Source organism: Rhinolophus sinicus, linkage group LG06 (genome assembly GCF_036562045.2).
Source record: "Rhinolophus sinicus isolate RSC01 linkage group LG06, ASM3656204v1, whole genome shotgun sequence".
Taxonomy (NCBI): Eukaryota; Metazoa; Chordata; class Mammalia; order Chiroptera; family Rhinolophidae; genus Rhinolophus; species Rhinolophus sinicus.
The window spans coordinates 54,187,611-54,208,171 of NC_133756.1; the positions used below are offsets into that span (position 1 = coordinate 54,187,611).

Genomic DNA, 20,561 nt, shown 5'->3' on the forward strand with positions numbered 1-20,561 from the left:
TTATAGTATTTGCTAATTTTAATCTTTTAATTTCCTACATTTACATATCATTTTGTAGTCTACAAAGTCATTTTGTATACATGTTCTCATTTAATAAAGAAGGTATTCATATCCCTTTTATACAGATGAGAAAACACTCTCAAAAGAGGGCAGATGAGTCAAGCTAGTTCACATCAGCCTAAAGACTGAACTGATACTCAAATTTAAATCTTCTAATTCTCAAGTCTAGTTTTTATTCTGCCATACCACAGGTGTAAACTTTTGTATTTTAATGTTAATTGTTCTTATCAAAGAAAGAATGTAAATTCATGATTTTGTTTTGCTTTGTTTAAAACTGATTTCAGCATGATCCCACCTTTCCACTGATAGATTCAAGTTCTCAGAATCAGATTAGAAAACGCATCGTACTTGAAAAATTGAGTAAAGTGTAAGTATGTAATTGTCATTCCATTTTTACAATATTTTTCATTAACTTTGTATTTGTGGGTTCATAATTTATAGGTATTCTTGAGTTTTAAACAGTTTGAAAAATACTGTGAAAAGTTTACATGGAATTCTTTACTTGAAAAATTTAGATTTTTAAGATATCCTACCAAGGAAATATTGAAATTGAGTTTTGTGTACAAGACACAGAGGTACATAATAAAGAGGAAGGTTGAGATTATGGGGGTAGAAAACCAGACTACCTCACTTCCACTTAATAATCCAGTGAAGTCAGGGAAAAAATATCAAAGCTAGACCCATTTAAATACTGATTTGTGGTAAGTGTGTCACATCGGTTTCATATGTGAATTACACATCATAAAATTTTTAACGGTCTATTAACTCACTCTGTACATATTCATAGAACCATTTCTCACTCAGCAACTTGAGTTTTTTGTTCAACTCAACTTTGCACTTTAGTTTTAAGCTTCCCGTGGTAGAAATTACGGTTCTTGTAATTAGCCCAGTCATAAATGACATATGAAAATTGCAATCTTGGTTTCTTTTTCTTTCAAAAGAAGCTTAAAAATCTTTTTTCCAGCGGTGTGTGAGCTGCCTTGAACTTTCAACCTGCATTTCTTTCTTTAGCAGAAAACATGGAAAAGTGTTTTTAGTCATTGTTTAAGGTGTTGTTCATATGGAGAGGCCTTCGTTTTGTAGTAGTTCAAAAATAAGAAAAACATTTTTTGGAAGCCATAATATTTTGAGCAGCTTACTCCTCTTAAGTTTTACATTTTTAAATAAATCTTTAAATTAATATTTATTGAGTGCCTGTTATGTATTACGCTCTTCATATATAGTAAATCTACTATTGGTTTTACCTTTTATACATATAGTCCTCATATTTGTACATTTGTTTCTGTTAAATATTAGGTTAGAAAACAGTCCCCATCTGTATGATTCGTAGGACAGGAAGATATCAATCCTTGACTTTAATTACCTAGGTTTTGAAAGTGGGGGTAGTATGTAATCAGCAGATAGGGATTTACCTGAAAATAGTTTTCTAGAATTTTTAGCTAATAAAAGTACCCAATTTTAAATTTAAGACTACATAGACATGTCATTGAAGGAATTCTGTGCCTTCTGGGTTTTGGCTGTAACAGAAGATACCAAAAGGACCCCGGCTAGAAATTACTGATATTAATGGAAGAACTGAATTTGAGAAGTGGAATAACTTAAAAAGAAGCAGAAAGAACACTGAAGACAAAATCATTGTGGTGATATAGGGGTTTTTTAGTTGGTTAGTTGTTTATGAAAGCCATTGAGTTTTTCTCATAAAAGTTAAAGCAGTTTGGTTTCTGATTGGAACAAACCAATTGTAAAAGAACATTTTGTAGATAATTGAAGAAAATGAAATGTGTACGGGGTATGAGATATTAAGGAATTATTGTTAATTTGGTTAGGTATGATAATTTTATTGTGGTTATATAAGAAAATACCCTTGTATTTAGAGATCCCTAAGGAAATATTTAGGGGTAAGTGACATAATGTCAGGGATTTATTTTAAAATATTACTTCAAAAAAAAAGGAAGGAAGAAAAAAATGAAGCATATTTAAGAAAACATTGGGAGGTTGAATCAGAATAGATGTATGAGATTATTGCTGTTCTCTATTTTGGAACATGTTTGAAACTTTCATAAGTTTTAAAAAAGAAAAGCAATACGTGATTATTGCAGAAGATTTAGGCAATACAAAATAGTATAAAGAAATAATTGAAAATCACCTGTAATCCCACAACTCAACAATAACTACAATTAATATTTTGATGTTTATCCTTGACCTATATGTGATACATATGGTGTATATGTATTCATTCCCTTTGGTTTCCTCTGGAAGGACTGAAACTTATTTGTATGTACTATGTATTATATACAATAGCATTATATAATGTTTTTATAAAAATGGGGTAATACTACATATGCATTTTTCACTTAACATCATGAATATCTTTCCACAAAAAAAAATATATTCACATTATCATTTTAAAAGTTCTATTATGTTCCATTAAATAAATTATGATATATCATAATTTATTTAACCAACCCCCTACTGATGAATATTCGTTTCTATTTTTTCACTACTAAAAACATCCTTGCAACAGGCATCTTTTTTATGTTTATCTGATGATTTCTGTAGGATAAATTTTTTCATAGTAAAACTATTGGATCGAAGAGTAAACACATTCAGAATGTTAATATAATTGTCAACTTGTTCTCTAGAAATGAACCAAAATTTTTACTCCCACCATAAGCATTTAATAAGGAGACATATGCCACACTCCCCAATTTGACCATTTCGGGGCAGCTCCTCTGGTCTTGTGTTCTTTCCATTTGGTCTAATCTTTGAAAGTAAAGAGGTAGGAAAAAACTAGAGATAAGAATATAGATAGCAGCAAAATAATATTTTTATATTTCAGTGCCTTTGTAACATAGACTACACAGTAGAGTGTGTGGTTATTATGTAATATTTCCTTATGACTTCTCTCCAGTCATAATCTAGCTTAACTGTCTCCATCTAAGTGCCATTTATTATCTATGGAAAATCCAGACTTAGGCAAGACCAAAAAATGTATCTGTATAATTAAATTATATTTTAAAAGATATAATTTTTTATTTTCAGATTGCCTGGACTTTTGGGGCCTCTTCAGATTACGTTAGGAGATATTTACACACAACTTAAAAATCTTGTCCGAACTTTCAGGTTGGTGTTAATATTATGGTTTTCTTTCCCAGTTATTTTGACTTTAATGTGATTGCCTTGAAGAATCCATAGGTAGACTAAAGCATGAAGAAAGTGACTTACTTTCAGTGTCGATGTAAATGCCGTGTTCTGTTTTCTCCCCCACTAAACATTACTTCTGTCTTTTGTTAAGTGCAATCCCTTGTTTATTCAAGCCTTGATATATTTAGCTTTGGGGAGTTTATTTAAAGAATAGCCTAAAACCAAGAAGGAAAATGATATTGAGACAGGAAGGTAGTCAGCCAGGAGCAGCTTGGATCTTAGTGAATTAGTAACTCTGTATCAGATGACCAGCACTGGGCCAGGCACCGTGGGCAATACAGAAGAAGCAGTATGCCCACCGTTGAGGAAGAACTCTCCTGTGAGAAGATAAGGTGAATACAGTGAACAGTATACAACAGTGGTAATTTAATATTGAAGTATGTGGAACAGGTTTGAAATGATAAGTACAAAGAAAGGAAAAATAGAGAATATCTATTGAAGTAGAGCAGTTGGGATTTTTCTAAAACTATCAAGGTAAAAATATTCAACCAGGCAAAGACTAGATTCTCTACCAAGAAGCATAGGAATAGGCCTCTAAATACTTATTAAGAGAGAGGTATACCAAATATTAATATTTGCCTATGGCTAAAGCCAGACAGCGCCAACAAGGACTAAACTTCTAGGGTAGAAGAATAATTTCATCCACAAAATTATCATTATGGTTTTGTTGCCAAGAGTAGTAGTAAGGTGTTAAAAAGTTTAAAATTATAGTACAGGAACAATTTCTTGGCACTGTCAGCTATTAGATTTCTCTTGCAGTCACTGCGCTGTATATTGGTAATACCAACTAGATATTAACTACAACCAGCACATTTAAAAACATCACTAACCTTTTTTGTGTGTGTCACAGAGTAGTTGAGGAAAACATTTTTCACTAAGTTATTTACAAGAAGGAACTAGGATTCATACTTTAAGCAAATCTCAAAAATTCTTCATCTTCAGATTCTGAAAAGAATCATGTATAACCCTTTATGTTTAAATATTTAGCCTTCATAGACTCGAGACTATAGGAGTTGTCTTAAGACCGTCCTGTACAGTCTTTGTTGTGAAGTTTGACTAAACAAAATATGTTTGGGGTACCTCAGATTTCTCTAATGGTTTTGTCCTAACATTTTTTATTATTTAATAAGAGATTATATTTGGATTATTGCACATCTGTTGTTTACATAATTTAGATATTTTTTCAATTCATGATATTTTGAGGTGACATTTTTTAAATTCATCATCACAAGATGTGAAGAATTCCCCAATAGGAGTTTTTCCTTGAAAGACTTACAACTTAAATGGCATTAGCTAAAATGTAAATACCGCTCTCAAAGTTTATTTTCTTTAATGTTATAAATGCTAATACATAATACACTTCTGCAAAGACTGAATTATGAAATTAATCATTATTCTTACATTATTTGAATTTTTATAAATATTTTTCTCTAAGATAATGTTCTTGAGAAAGTAATCTATTTAATAAATTCAATAGTTAGTATTAACTGTCAATCTTTTTTTCTAAATAGGAAATTTTTACTATTTACTAAATTTTATGTATTTTATACATAAAATTAAGTTTTCACAAACATAATTACTGTAGCATATTATTATTCTAATGACTGATAAAATAAACACATAAAGACATTTTCACTTCATTTCATCTAGAATGTTTATATTTGGAAGTACATGTTCAGGTAATAACAGTAAATCTGAATGACATGATTGTTCTAATTACTGAGATTGTTACAATCATTAGATATCATGGAAGCTATGCAATCATAAGATCATTGATCACACACAAGTTTAAGAATGCCAGAAGTGATGCTCAGATTGGCGTACGCCTTTGGAAGACTGACTAAATGCTTTGCCAGAAAGAGAGTTTGGGCCAATTACCAAGACCAAAGTTGAACTCTGCATTCCTATTAGTGATGAAGAGAGAGACACTTGATTTTTTTTTCAGGTGTTCTCTCTCATACAATCACAGAATCACGCATCCAAAAGAAAAAAAAAGTATTTTTCAACTGTCTACATTGATGAAACAGTTTGAATAGATATATATAATGTGGAAGCACTGAAGTTTAGGGTTTGTTAAGGAGTTTTCAGGAAGTGAATATCATATTAACAGAAAGGTTAGTTGAGGGAAGATGAAGACCAGGTGCTGCCTTGTTTCTCTGATTTTTAAAGAACTTCCCATACAGTTGCAGACAGTGTTCCTTTAATCATTCTGAGCAAACTGGTAAAGTCACTGAAGACATCCAGAAGAGAGATTAATATAAGACCTTTAATCTTGAACTACAAATATGAATTTTGTACTTCATTTTTTTATTCCACTCATTTAGAATAGATTAACAATTTAATTTACTTTGACTATATTTTCTATAGATATAATTGGATATCTTTTATTTTTTTAAAACTATTCTGAGGTTCTCAGCACTTATTATTGGAAAGAAGTATTAGGCTATAACTAACTGTAAGATTGCCCCATTATTACTTTTGTATGCCCTCGGAATTTAGGTATTCCAGGTTGGAAACCACTGTCTAGGCTATTTTTTTTTTTTTTTTTTTTTTTTGGTTTTTGGCTAATAATGTTTGGTCCATGTCAGTACATACAGTCATTACAGTACTCACTGTGTGCCAGGTTGTACTTGGTACTTTACATATATTATCTCATTTAATATCAAAAAACAATGGGATTATCCTTATTTTACAGATGAGGGATGCGAGATTAAGTAAACTCTCAAATCACACAACTATTATAGTAGTTGGGTTTAGACCCTAAGTATAAGTCAAGAGTATAGATCTTAAGTGTTCTTACCATAAAAAAGAAAAAGAAAATCATAACTATGTAACATGATGGATATGTTAATTAACTTGACTGTAGTGATCATTTCACAAAATAATATGTATATCAAAATATCAAGGTGTACACCTTAAATATATGCAGTTACTATGTGTCAGTTATACCTCAGTAAAACTGAAGAAAATCTACCATTTGTTGTCTCAGTAGTCATTAGTATCAAAGATGTAAAAAAAAAAATATGTCATTTTAGTTATCAACCTCTTTAGACCCCAACTAAGAACTCAACTTAAGAGGATTCTCTTACCCATGAAACTGAAAGCCTCTGTGATACCTAAGGAAGCCAAAACAAGAGACAGTGTTCGTCAGTCCTGTAAGAAGTAGTTAACAGATTACAGATACAAGGAGACTTTCAAATATCATTTTCCTTTTATATTTATAAACTGTTATTTTGTCACCTTTTTCTATCATTCCTATTGTGTAAGACCTTTCCAGTTACTTTCTGCCTTATTTAAATTAAAGTAAAATAAAACCTAGATGAAACCATATGCTGTCTGGGATTTGCTTCAAAATTATTCAGGTTAGGGTGATATTGAATATGGATTGTATAGCTAAAGCATGATTGGCCAGGAGTTGATAATTGTCAAAGTTCTGATGAGTACATGGGAGTATATTCTATATTCTCTCTACTTTTATATATGTTTTAAATTTAATAGAAAGTTTGAGGAAAGTAAGCTCCAAAATTACGCATTATTGTGGTGTAGGGGATGTTATAAAAACCATGATGTTAATTTATTTTTGAAATCCTTACTCTTCAGTACCTGCAGGTCAAAGTCTATGTAGCTTTAATAAAAATTGCTTAAATTGGCTTTGCTGCTTTTTAGAAAAATACCGATTATGTAAAGTACAGAATGACCTCTGGTAAGATAACTCAGTTGGGTCTTCACATGCTAGCAGGACAACTTCAATAAGTATGTGACTGTTTGTAGGCTAGGGCTTCTAAGCAAGCATGAAAAAATGCCATATTGAGGATAGTGACTAGTGTTGAGAGATCTTTTCAGTCAACACTGACCGTGGAAAAGTTGACATAAATAACCATGTCCTTCTCTTTGAAATAATAATCAATATTCGGAACTTGTAGAACAGTGATTCTCAAGCCAATTTTGCATCAGAATTACCTGGGGATTTAGTTTAACAACTACAGATGCCTGGCTCCACCCCCAGAGATTGAGTTTCATTTGGTTAGGGTTGGGCCCAGACATTAATATTTTTTAAAAGCCCCCCAGGTGATTCTTATGTGCAGCCAGAGTTGAAAGCCTGTTAGAACTTAAACACAAAGTAGCTTTTCAGCTCTTTGAAGAATCTTTCCCCAGTGAACAGAGCTGTCCTTTCCACTGAATTGCATCACAATCACTTATCCGGGATGTTACGTTGACTTTCTTGTCATAGAAGTTCCATCAGAAGTTGCTTGGTAATGATTTCACTCTCCTCAGTGTTGAATCAAGATACTTTTCGAAATCTGATTTGAATTAAAATTATATTTTGACACAAAAGCCCTTTTTAAATTTCATCAGTGATGAATCAAGGCATTTTTTTCTGTATTTCATTTCTAATTGTATTTTGAAACTACTTTTTAAATGCTTTCTATCAAATATTTCTATTTTCATTTTTTAATTGCCACTCAAGACAATAGTAAATATATTCATTTAGCATCTGTGCTTCAAATTATTTTGACTCAGCAAAAGGCAAATATGAGAGCAAGTACAATTTTGCTAGTCTGCCACTAGAAGTACTTTGAAGTGAAAGCAAAGATTTTGTTGTTTTCCCCAGTGCCTGAAACAGTAGTATAGCTAAAGCAGGCACATAATACATTTTTGCTGAATGAGTAAATGAATTCATGAAATCTTAAATTTGTCTTAACTTTGAAGGATTTGACTAAACTAGAAAAAGAAATTCTACTTAACCATATTTGCCTTTTTTTCCCTTACATGCTTATCATCCTTTAAATTTTTTTGGTTATGTGCTAGATATTGTTTTAGTTGCTATAGACAAAGTGAACGAAACAGAATTCCTTCTTTCAGGGAACTATTCTCATAGAGACAATATGTAAGTTTTAAAATACAGTATATGTATTATTATTATTATGTGGTGATATGCCCTTTCCCGTTTTCCAGTTCATTCTCCTCCTTTTCTCCCCATAAGCAGGGAAAGGGGATGGTACTGAGGAGGGAGAAAGTTGTGATTTTAAATAGGCTGATCAGGGAAGACCTCACTGAGAAGATACCATGTGTATAAAGATCTAAAAGTTGGTGAGGGAGCCAGCCATGCTGCTTTCTGTGAAAATAGACAGGGAACAGCAGGTGTAAAGGCTCTGGAGTCAGAGTAGGCCTGATGAAGTCACAGAACATTAAGATATTGGTGAGGCTGGAGAAGTGAGCAGAGGCAAAGGTACAAAGATGCATGGTCAGAGAAACACAGGGCAGGGAGTGGGTACGGTACAGATTATATAGGCCTTGTAGCCATGGTCCTTTTACTTTTGCGCTAAGATGGAGAGGAATTGGTGGATTCTGAACAGAGGAGTGACATGATCTCACATACGTTTTTAACAGCATCACTCTGGCTGATGACTTGAGAATTATAATAGATGGGCAGAGGCAGGAAGAACATTTAGGATGCTGTTTTGGTAATCTAGGCAAGAAATGTGGACGAAGGTAAAAGCAGTGGAGGTAAGAAGTAATCAGATTCTCTTTTGAAGATAGAAACATCAAGATTTGATGACTGGTTGGACATGGTACAGGTAGACAGTCAAGGTTAACCGCTGATTTTTGGCCTGAGCAACTGGATTCTGGAAGAAGTGGATAGCCATTTAACTGAGATGGAGCTATCTGCAGGAGGATCCGTTTGTGATGGGGATGATGAGGCGCTCAATTTTCACTTGACTGAGTTTTGGAATGGCTATTACACATTCAAGTGGAAATGTCAGGTAAACCATCAGATATAGAAGTCTGGAATTTATGAAAGAGGTCCAGGCTAGAGACAATAAATTTGAGAGTTGTCAACACATAGTTATCTATATTTAAAGCTATGAGATTGGATGACATCACGAGTGAATGAACATGTGTAGAGGAGATGAGAGACTGAAGGGCAAAGGCTCTGGCGCAATCCAAAATAAAAATGTCTGAGAAGGGATGCCAGTGAGAGGGTGAGAAATCAGGCAAGTGGCAACCAGGTGAAAGAAGTGTTCCTGAGGAGAAGGGAGTGATCAACTGTGTGTGTCAAATGCTGCTGATAGCTTAAGATGAGAACTGAGAAATTTCTGTTGAATTAGGCAACACAGACATCTTTTGTACTTTTGTAAGGTAGGTAGTAAGTACTGTTGTTCCTCTTTTACTAAATTAAAACACACACACACAGTTTTATAGCCGTTGAATATGTCCAAAGTAAAACTCTAAGTGACAGATCTGAGTACTGAACCCGTGTCTCTCAAACTTTAACCTATATTGTACTTCCTTTTTGTATCATCTAGACTTATAAAAATTTTGTAAAAAATTGTATCTACAGAAAAAAATCAGATTAACAAAGATACACATGTTCTCCACTCAGAATTAATAGATTTTAATATTTTGTAATATTTAATTCAGATGTGCTTTTTGAGTTAATTCATTCATTTAGAAAAAATTAATGCCTGCTGTCAGGCACTTGTTCTGGGTACTTGGCGATAAATAGGTGAAGAACACAAAGATTCCTGCCCTCAGGGAAGACAAATAATAAACAATAATTACATATTAGAATGTGATAAGTGGTACAGGAAAAAAAGAAAAATATATAGAGGGTAAGCAAGTCAGAAATTCGGGCCTGGGAAGTGGAGAGAAGTTTTCACTTTTTACTAGGATTGTCCAGATGGGGCTTTAATGCAAAGGGGGGAAAGATAGTTTCTGGCAGATGGAATACCAATGTGAAAGTCCCCTTTGTTCCATTTCCTAATCTAGTCTTTCCTCCCCAGAAGCAACCAATACGTGAATTTGATGTGTATTTTTCTAGTCTTTGTTTTTATACTGTTACTACATTTTATATGCCCATAAATAATACTGAGAATTGTCTGTTCTTGATTTATATAAAAATGTGATACTGTACTTGTCTTTCAAAGTATATGTAAGTCTAATTTATTCATTTTGACAGTTATTTAACATTCTTTAAAAGTGCCGCAATTTATTGTTTCCTTATTACAAGCATTGTTGCACTATCTTCATGCACGTTTCATTATACATCAGTGATTCTCTATTCATCTTTTCATCTACCCTACCATCCCCCTTACCCCCTACTCACCACCCCTGGCAACCACTGATCTTTTTACTATCTTCATAGTTTTACCTTTTCAAGAATGCCATATTGTTGGAATCATACAGTATGTAGCCTTTTTAGGCTGGCTACTTTCACTTTAGTAATATGCATATAAGGTACCCCCATGTCTTTTTGTGGTGTGATAGTTCATTTCTTTTACAGCTGAATAATAATCCATTGTCTGGATATACCACAGTTTATTTATTCATTCACCTACTGAAGGACATCTTGGTCGCTTCCAAGTTTTGGCAATTATAAATACAGCTGCTATAAACATTTGTGTGCAGGTTTTTCTGAGGACATACGTTTTTTATTCTTTGGGTAAATACCAAGGAGCATGATTGCTGGATTGTATGGTAGGAGTATGTTTAGTTTTGTGAAAAACTGCCAAACTGTCTTCCAAAGTGACTGTACCCTTTTGCATTCCCACGAGCAATGAATGAGAGTTCCTGTTGTTCCATTTCCTTGGTAGCACTTGGTTTTGTCAGTGGTCAGGATTTGGGCCATTCTATTGTAATAGGTGTATAGTGGTACCTCATTGTTTTAAATTGCGTTTCTCTGATGATATATAATGTGGAGCATCTTTTCATATGCTTATTTCTCATTTGTTTATCTTTGTTGAGATAGCTATTAAGGTGTTTGGCCCATTTTTCAAATTAGCCTGTTAGTTTTCCTGTTAAATTTTAAAAAGTCCTTTGTATATTTTGTATAACAGCCCTTTATCAGATATTGGTTGTTTTTTCTTATTAATTGATACCATTTTTTTATTTAGAGTAATTTTTCTAAATGCTTTCTGATTACAATGTATTTTGTTGTCATCAACTACTAAGTGGTAGAATTTACTACTGATTTTTTACAATTTTTTTTTTAACTTTTTAAATTTATTTTAAGTATTTCTCCAGGACCCATCATCTCCAAGTCAAGTAGTTGTTTCAGTCTAGTTGTGGAGGGCGCAGCTCTCAGTGGCCCATGTGGGGATCGAAACGGCAGCCTTGTTAAGAGCACCGCACTCCACCCAACTGAGCTAACCAGCAACCCCACTACTGATTTTTTAAAAAACTTACGTTTTCTTTATAAAAACCTAGTCTTAAATTTTATTAAAATCTCATTTCTGTAAATTATGTATTATGGCATTCCTTAATTCCCTGCTGCCAACCTAGCACTAGATAGAAAGGTGCAAAAGATAAAACTAAAATCAGAAATTGCTTACCTTGTTAGCTTTAATAAAATGTTTGATTAAGGGAAAACATAGAGCATATGGTTACAGTGAGATGTGTACATGGGTGTATTTTAATAAACCAATTTTGTTTCCAATATTATTCCTATATTTTCATTTTTTCTAATAGTAGTAGTGTTACAAATATATGAAAAAGGGGCTGGAGCACTTTTGAGATGGTCATTATCAGATAATGAATATCAAATCACATTATTATACTCTCCTATCAAATATAACAATAAAATGTAGTGCTCTTTGACACATCATGTCATAAATGACTTTTCTAAAAATAGAAAGTTTATGTATTTAAATGTAACAATCCTTTGGTAAATTTTATCTTAACTATCTTCCAGATTAACAAATAGAAATATTATACACAAGCCTGCAGAATGGACTTTAATTGCTGTGGTGTTGCTGTCATTGTAAGTACTCTTTCAGATTTTAACTCTACTAAATATGAAGAATTTTGATTAGGAAAAGACAAACTTGTTGATTGATTTTGTAAACATCCTTGGAAAATGTTGTACCTCTATTTTGTGCCTTATTTTTCTTAACTTTATGACAAAATAACTTATGTAAAGTGATATACTATATGTTCATAAGCTGTAATTATTCTCTTTATATTTTCTATCGTTTCTTCTGAGGGCCTTTTTCTTTGCAAATATTACTTATCTTTTGAAAGAGAACAACATCCCCAGGTGGGATATATAGTATAGTCATTTAATTTCGCTTTTAACAGTACATTTTATTAATATTGAAAGGGCTTCATTATTTTAAATCTGTATTTTTACCAACATACCTAATATTATTTCATTTTTCTTCAACATATTGTATCATTAATAGCATCAGAAAAGTTTTTATCTTCCAATTGATGTAAATCTTTAAAATCAAACAGATTTAAAGGAACTAAAGTAGATACTACACAAGCATAAATAAAACATTTAATACTCATTCACCTTTTAAGAAGTCACTAGTGGTTTCTAAGGATGTTTTCAATAGAATTAAAACCATCTAGTAAGCATAGTGTTTTTCAGCTTGAATTGCAGAAGTCTTCTTTTGAAGACCATTCACTACTGTATTACTGTTGCTACTTGGCTTTTTAAGTCATTGAAGCCCATGGGACATTGAATACATACGTACTGGACACTCACAGGTCAAGAAGTGTCATGAGCCAACCTCATAGCATCTCCAGCCCTGCTTTATCTTTCTTTGATATTACTTTAGTTTGACATGTTATTTTGGATTTACTGTCCCAAGGAAGGCTGTGCTGGGAGGTATTAAAGTAGGCTTCAGTGAACTAGCATTTATGTTACCCAACCAGATACAACTCACATGATTCATTAAATCAGAACACAGAAAATAACTTTACTTGAATGCCCTGATGTAAATTTTTTATCAATCTTAAGAACCAATCTTTTATCATTTCTACTATTCAGTGTTCCAGTTGAATTGGTTATTTGTGAAACAGATCTATTAATTTTTTAGAAAGTTCTTCCCATTTTATGAAATTCGTAAATATTTTGGTCACTGGCGCAAAAAAAAAAATCAGTATCTCTGCTCACCCACCATATCCTATGCCTGCTAATAAACCCTCATAGATAACTGTTTAACTGTACTTCTGCAATTCATTGTACTAGAGAGGAAGTAACTTTTTTGGTTGATAAGTCAGAGGCCTAGGCCCAGCAGTAATCTCAGAATCTCGCTTTCTAAGCCAGTAACTGGAAGTATTATCTTAATGAGCAGCTGCTTACTGATGACACATGTTAGGCCCTACTTTTTTTAGTATCAAACATGTGCCACATTTTCTTCCAAATGTATAGCAAGAAACAAAAAAGTATGGAAAATGAAATAATAAAGGCTACCATAAAATGTCATGTGATATTTCCATAAATATACAAACCTCTGGTGTTTGGTTTTAATGGAGGCACCCATGTGGCACAAAATACTGAAAGCATTGCTAGTCCTTTTAGGCACTGTTTGACTTCCCTAACTTTGGATGTAGTGTAGGGAACCTCTTATTGAAAGGTCAGTGACCCATAAAAATAGTAACTTAATTCAAGAACCAAACTGCACATATCTTAGGTGTATTGCTTGTTTCACATTGTGCAATCAGGCTTGAGGTTGTAGCAGTAAATACTGTTTCCTTTTGTCATTTGCCCTGACTCCTTTCATTATCCCTAACCCCTACAGCTAGATCTACCCATCCTTCTCCTAGTCCTTGGTCTTCTTTTATCTCTAGACAGTTAAAATCCTTTCCAGTTAGTGCCCTTTTGGCTTTTTAAAAAATTCTGGGTCACTGTAGACACCAAGTCAGCTGGTACTTCCTTGGTTTTGCCTTTCAAATCTTGTTTTCTTACAATTCTAACTTTTGCCATAGGCCTTCCTTATAAGTTGTCATTGATCCTTTCCATTCTGCATTTGCACATTCTGTGTCTTCACTAGCTGACTCTCCTTACTCTTTGGTCATCAGACTTTCTGTCTCCTACCCCCATATTATTTTATTTCTTATTTCCTCTTTTCTCAGAAAGTCCCCGTTGGCTTTTCTGCCCCCTTCCTCCACCCACTAGGGAATCCGTGGCTCAACTGATAGCCCCTTTCGTTCTCAGCTATATCCTTTTATCACCCTTTTAGAGTAAATATTACTATATGAGATGGGGATAAAATTAAAATGCATATCCACCAGGTTAAAACTAATTCAATTGACTTCTGTAAAATATAATTATACTTTATATTTGCAATCCTCTTTCCTCCCACTTGCAGTTCACAATTACTTTTTAGAGTCATTAGGGAAAGAAAAAAGCAGGCATGATGGCCAGCATTGGATAAAGAATCTTAAACACAGTGAAAAAAATATGGAGATTTTAGATACCCAAAGAGAACACAGAAAGGAGATAATATACTCATATGTATTTGTGGAGCAGTAACCCAACCATTCAGCCTTTTAATTTATTGCCTCTGAGATTGAACATAGGCATACATGGGATTATCTCTTTTTTAAAAATAATTACCTTATGATACAGAAAACCTTTGCATCTACTATCAAATTTCCAATGGAATTTTTTTAGTCATTACTTGTAGACATTTCTGGAATTTATTTTTAAAAATGAACTTCTTAAAAGTCTTTATAGAAGATCTGTTGTAGATCCCATGTATAGCTAGGAAAAAGATTCTGAACGGCAGTTTTAGTCACTGAATATGAATATCATAAGATAATATCCAGTACTATGACAGTAGTAACATTCTTCATATATGAATATAACAAAGTTTTGTTATTACTGGCATTTGTTTAATACGTGAAAGCTGTTTGCAAAATTCCTCATGAGAACTTAGGAAAGGATACATATACACATATATAATTTTATTATATATTATTAGTATGTTGCTATACTGGTTCAAGTCTTTAACTCTTGTTAGAGGGGGGAGAAAAATCAACATTTTGAGCAAAACATGATAGTCCAGAAGAAAGAAAGCTGGGTCTTGAAATTTCACATCTGTATTTTTTAAAGTAAATAAGGTGTTTGTGTAGCAAATCATCTTTTCCTGGTAACTTCCCTTGTACTTTCAAAGATGTATTAACATTAAAAAAAATTTGAACCAAAACATAATTTCAGTGTATACTGATGAGAAAGTTATAGCCATATAATCTCAGAAATTAATTCATCAAATCGAATGGGTACATTTGATCTTTGCACACTCAATGAAATGCATCTATATATGAAAATACATCGTGACCCATTCCCACTTCACTTAAATTTCTCACTACTTCCATAGGACTTGAATGGCCAGTGTGACTGCAACATTTTTTGACATTTATACTATGTATTCAGACCCTAAATACCAGGAGCACAGGGAAAAAGATCTTTTAAAAGTAGAGCGTAAGCAGTATACATTTATTTAACAGTGAAGGAATTAATGTCTCTTTAGTTCTATCATTTTTATTTAATAAATGCTATAATTAACAAAGATTCTCAAAAACTCTTTATACGTAGGACACCTATAACAGTGATTATTGACCGAGGTTTTTTAATAATTGATTAGAAATGCAATAAACTAACCTAGTTATTGGTGTTATTGCTTAAGCACTTGGTTATAGTAATTATATATCTTTTGAGCTTTATCAGACTTTATTTTTACATACTGTATGTTGAAATATTACAAAGTTTAATCTGATTTTCCCACATAAATAATGCTCTACTAAGATATTAGGCTTTCACTGTCTTGATGCATGGTTTTTCATAAAAATGTGTATAAATATATATAGATAGTCTGCTATAAATATTTTAGTACCTATGTATTTTATTGTGTAAAGCTCATTAATGTATTTATATATTTTGATGTGTTTATATACCAAATTAGAAAGGTTAATAATTCCATAAAATACATTAAAGTGCATTTTATGATACTTCCTCATAGTATATCATATATTTGTTCTTATAGTTCTCATAATTTTCATCTCACCCTTAATTTAGCAAAATAAAAACTAAAGAATCATTTGTTATCATTCTTCACTGCATTTCGAATAGTTTCTTTGAAAAAATGTTGACTGGTATTTTTAGAAAATTTTATAGCCATGAGACACCTCCCTCAGCTTAGTCCCTTTTCTTCTCTTCCTTTTCCCTTTGCTCTTAAGTCTTTCCTGTCTTTTTTGACCTTTATCATTATACTTGAGCCTGTAACCCAGAGGGGACTGCAGATGATGACGGACCTACATCTGAACAATGTAGGGAAAGGTCCAGACCAAGGCTAGCAGCCAAAGAGAAGCCATACAGAAGGTATGGAGAAGCAGGTTAGCTGAGCCTGGCTTTCTTCATGTGCGGCCTACATACCAGAAAAGAATCAGTTTCCTCTAAGATTTCTTGAGTTTAAAATGTAACTTTTCACCCAAGTTTAACAGGGAACCTTTGTAAGTAAGCTACTGTTTTATGTTATGATCTATGGTTAATTATAGGTAGGAGTCAAATGTCTCTTAGTGGGTAGCCAGGGAGAGAGGTATGTATGTATCCCATGGGAATGATTTGGTTATCTAATGAAGGAGATGAATACTTACTTTGTATTACTTAGAAAGAATAGAGGGTAAAGAGTGACTGTGGTAGTCTGACATGGATGCATGCTAGTCCTAGTTTTATGCTCTTGATGTTCTCTAATGGAAAGCTTTCGAAATCATCTCCAAAAATGTCTGCTTTCATTGTATTTATCTGAACTGTCTGTTTCCAGTGAACTGTGGCCCACTTCCTAGGCAGAGACTGCAATAGTTTATTCCCCCTAAAACATTTGAGAATTCCCGTCGTTCAGGGAGTAGCATGTAAGTCCTGGGAAATAGTATTTAAACAAGCTCAACTTAACCATGATCACTAAGCAAAAGTCTTCACTGGACATGGGCAGCCACTTTAGGTAACCATCATACAGCGAGACACTCCTTAGAACCACTTCCCTGGGGTACCAGGCATGAATGGAAAGATGTGACTAAGGCTTTTTGCATCAACATATTGTTTTTCATAGCCCACCCATCACTAATTTCCTTAGAGAAATGTGTGAGCACACAATGAAAAATGAAGAGATGGTTCCTTAGAGATTAATTGGTTCTCAGAAGTATTCCAAAGCCTTTCTTTTAACATTTCCAGTTTAGCTCTGAATATTTGAGACCATAATAGAACATGATTGAAATAATTTTTTATAATGTTTCCTTATAATTATGAAATTTTTTATATTTAAGTGAATTTTTTTATTGAGGTAAAATTCATTATAACAAAATTCACCATCTTAAAGTGTACAATTCACTTTTATTTATTATATTCACTATATTACACAAATGTCACCCCTAATTCCAGAACATTTTCCTTACCCCAAAAAGAAACCTTATATCTATTAATTTAGTCCTAGTTTCCCTTTCCTCCATCCCCTGGCAACCAATAATCTACTTTCTGTGTCTGTGAATTTACCAGTTCTGAATATTTCATATAGACGGAATCATATAATATATGATGTTTTGTATTTGGCTTCTTTCTCTTGACATGATGTTTTCAAGGTTCATTCATGTTACATGCAGCATGTAACAGTACTTCATTCCTTTTCATGGCTTAGTAATATTCCATTTTATGATAATACGACATTGTGTTTTTCATTCATCAGTTGATGGTTATTTGGGTTATTTCAACTTTTTGACTATCACAAACATTTGTGTACAAGCTTTTGTGTGAGCATATGTTTTCAGTTCTCTGGAGTATATACCTAGGAGTGGAATTACTGGATTATGTGGTAACTCTGTGTTTAACCTTTTAAGGAACTGCTAGACTGTTTTCCACAGTGGCTGCACTGCTTTAAATTTCTACTGGCAATGTCTGAAAGCTCTATAGATTGAACTTTAAAGCTCATCTCTTCTTGCCTCATACCCAGTAATCATTTTAGAGGCTTATATTTGTAGTTTTGTCAATTTAAATATGCCTGTTCTAATTGATTTTAGACCTTCATGAACTTGAAATATCAATTTCTTATGTTCAAGGAATTTCTACTACATATGCAAAATGAGTACCTGTTGAGCTCCCCTCCACTGAAAAAAAGATCATAGTGTTGAATGTGAAACCATATAAATTAAATGTCTGAGCCATAACTAGTGGTATTTATTTTGGATTCTGCTATATCCATAAAATTCCTTGTTTTGTTTTTGTTCTTTTGCTTGTATAAATCTTGGATTTATCTTTATCACAGTACCTTTGTCACTATTTAAGTATTTACCTATTTACTGAGGATTAAACAATAATTAGATTATTTCCAACCTCCCTATAATCATTGTTGGGAATTTATATTTTATATATATATATATATATATATATATATATATATATATATATATATATATATAATATTTTTAATTGAAGTAACTTTACCCTCAGGCAGCAGGGCTATGTGGGAATCCAGATATTTTCTAAAGAAAAAATAATACTTGTTTAATTTTTAACCAAAGCCTGCTTTCTACAGTGATTACCCCCGCCCCAGCCCCCCTCAGCATTCCCCATATTTGAGGCAGTCTTATAATGTTAGTTTTTTTAATCCATAAGTATCTGAGAATCCCCAGCCTCTGGCCACAATGCACATTTAAGTCACCAAGGATTCTCAGCAAAAAAATGTGTTCTCCATCTTCTCCATCCCAGGCAGCAACAGTGGTGATAGTGGTGACGGTAAGTAGCAAGTAGCACTTGGCCTTGAAGTCACAGCCTCCACTTGAGTCAGACTCCATATCTACCAATAACATCTTCACATCCTGACTGAGCTCACCGAGAGGACAGGGCCAGGGAGGCAAGGGAGCCTGAGGCCTACAGGCTGTTGTCCCCAGCGTCAGGGTTCTGCACTGGAAGCCTGTGATAATCATTGTCTGTGAACACCACTGGCTGGTTCTGGTTCAATCTTAGAGCACTGAAAAAAGTTGGAGCTGCTACTCTGGGAGAATTGTTACATAGCAACAATTTGACAAAAAAGCTTTTCAGCACTCATCTACAAAGCTGCTCTGTAGATCTGTCACAAACAGGATTTAGATATAAAGTTTTAAAGTCACTACAGCCCAGCCCTTTAAACAAACTTATGTGTAATACATCACTACAAAGTAAGTTACAGAGAACGTGTTTCTTTTGAATTAGAAATATCAGTGGAAAGCATCCCTGCTTCCTTATTAATAGGTAATCCTAAAGCATTAAATGCAAACATTATCAGGGCATAAACCATCTGTTATAAGAAAAACATTATATTTTATTTGGCTATCATAGTCTTTTATAATCAAAGTTTTTATCTCAATTTTCCAGATAGTTCTGAAATAGAAACTCCATAATGACATACTTCTTCATGGTATGTTCTTGTCAACTTTCTTTATTTTTCTTAGAAGTCCTTAATAGTAATAGCCTCACATGCCTCTTGGTTTTCAAATTTGGGGACTTTAGCTTTGTGCCTAGGATAAAATTAAATGCAATTTAACTTTATGTAAATAATTTTTATCAAGCTTAATATTTTTATTAAATGTAATTCCCTTACCTCAGAGACCACGTTTAGCTATGCAAAGGTCCTTAAATTCATTAGCATTCTGAATACCCTTTTTTTAAATTTTCCTTGTACTGGCAGTGTATAGCCTTGCACAGATTTCTTTAACCTCATTGTGCATTATTTTTCTTGTTGGCAGTATGAGGGGTTGGACTAAATCAAACTGGCAGAGCGAATTCAACTATAAGTAAATAGCTATTATAATGCAATATGTCAAAGGCTACTGAAAGAGACAGTGAAGATAAGTATATTTAGCAGAAGAAACACTTTTAATTTTGCTGATAGAGCATCATGGTGACACTGCCCAAGTATTACTACTTTGTTAGGTATCTTAGACATTAAGCTTGGCAAAGACATGCATTGAATGATATGGCTAGTCACTCTTTCTGTGGGAAGATTACAGAGTACTTATTTAAGTAAATGGGAGTGAAACGCTCCCAAGATTCCTCTACTCTCCTTCTCCTATAGAGGAGCTGACATTATATTGCTCTCCACATCAAAGATGAGGAACCTTCCCTGGATGCAAAAGGAAACAGTGGTTTAGTACCTCAACATTATACTAACGGTGATAAAGAGCAAACTGAAATGCGTAAGTTGATTATATTAAAGTAAATATATATTTTAAAGTATTTTGTTTACAGAATTCTCACTACAACCATGGACCTTGTTATCTCCCTTCCACTTTACTTCTTTGCATTTTATTCTGGGAGTCAGTCTTAGCAATGAATAGGGATGTCTAGAAAGCTGTTAGGTGAGAGTTTCTGATTCTGTGTTCAGATCACATTTAAGGACATTTTTAAAGTAGTTTTAGAATAATGTTTTCCTTTTATACTTCCTACTTTTTTTTCTTTCATAGATGAAAAGATCCCAAGTGCTCGTTGATACATCTTCTTTGAATTAGGTATGTAGGGTAACTTGAGTTTTTTCTCTGAG

The 20,561-nt window shown here is 33.2% G+C and overlaps 1 protein-coding gene across 7 annotated transcripts in view; it reads left to right on the top strand.

The window, feature by feature from the left end:
• RPAP2 (RNA polymerase II associated protein 2) overlaps nucleotides 1-20,561 on the top strand; it is a 117,008-nt gene that overhangs the window by 26,589 nt on the left and 69,858 nt on the right. For all 7 annotated transcript variants that reach the window (XR_012497300.1, XM_019752922.2, XM_074335131.1 and 4 more), the window contains 3 exons: nucleotides 345-427; nucleotides 3,103-3,183; nucleotides 11,957-12,025. Coding sequence is in view for 6 of the 7 variants with exons in the window: in XM_019752922.2 (XP_019608481.2) it covers nucleotides 345-427; nucleotides 3,103-3,183; nucleotides 11,957-12,025 (233 nt within the window). In the remaining variant the exon portion in view is untranslated. The remainder of the gene's footprint in view (nucleotides 1-344; nucleotides 428-3,102; nucleotides 3,184-11,956; nucleotides 12,026-20,561) is intronic.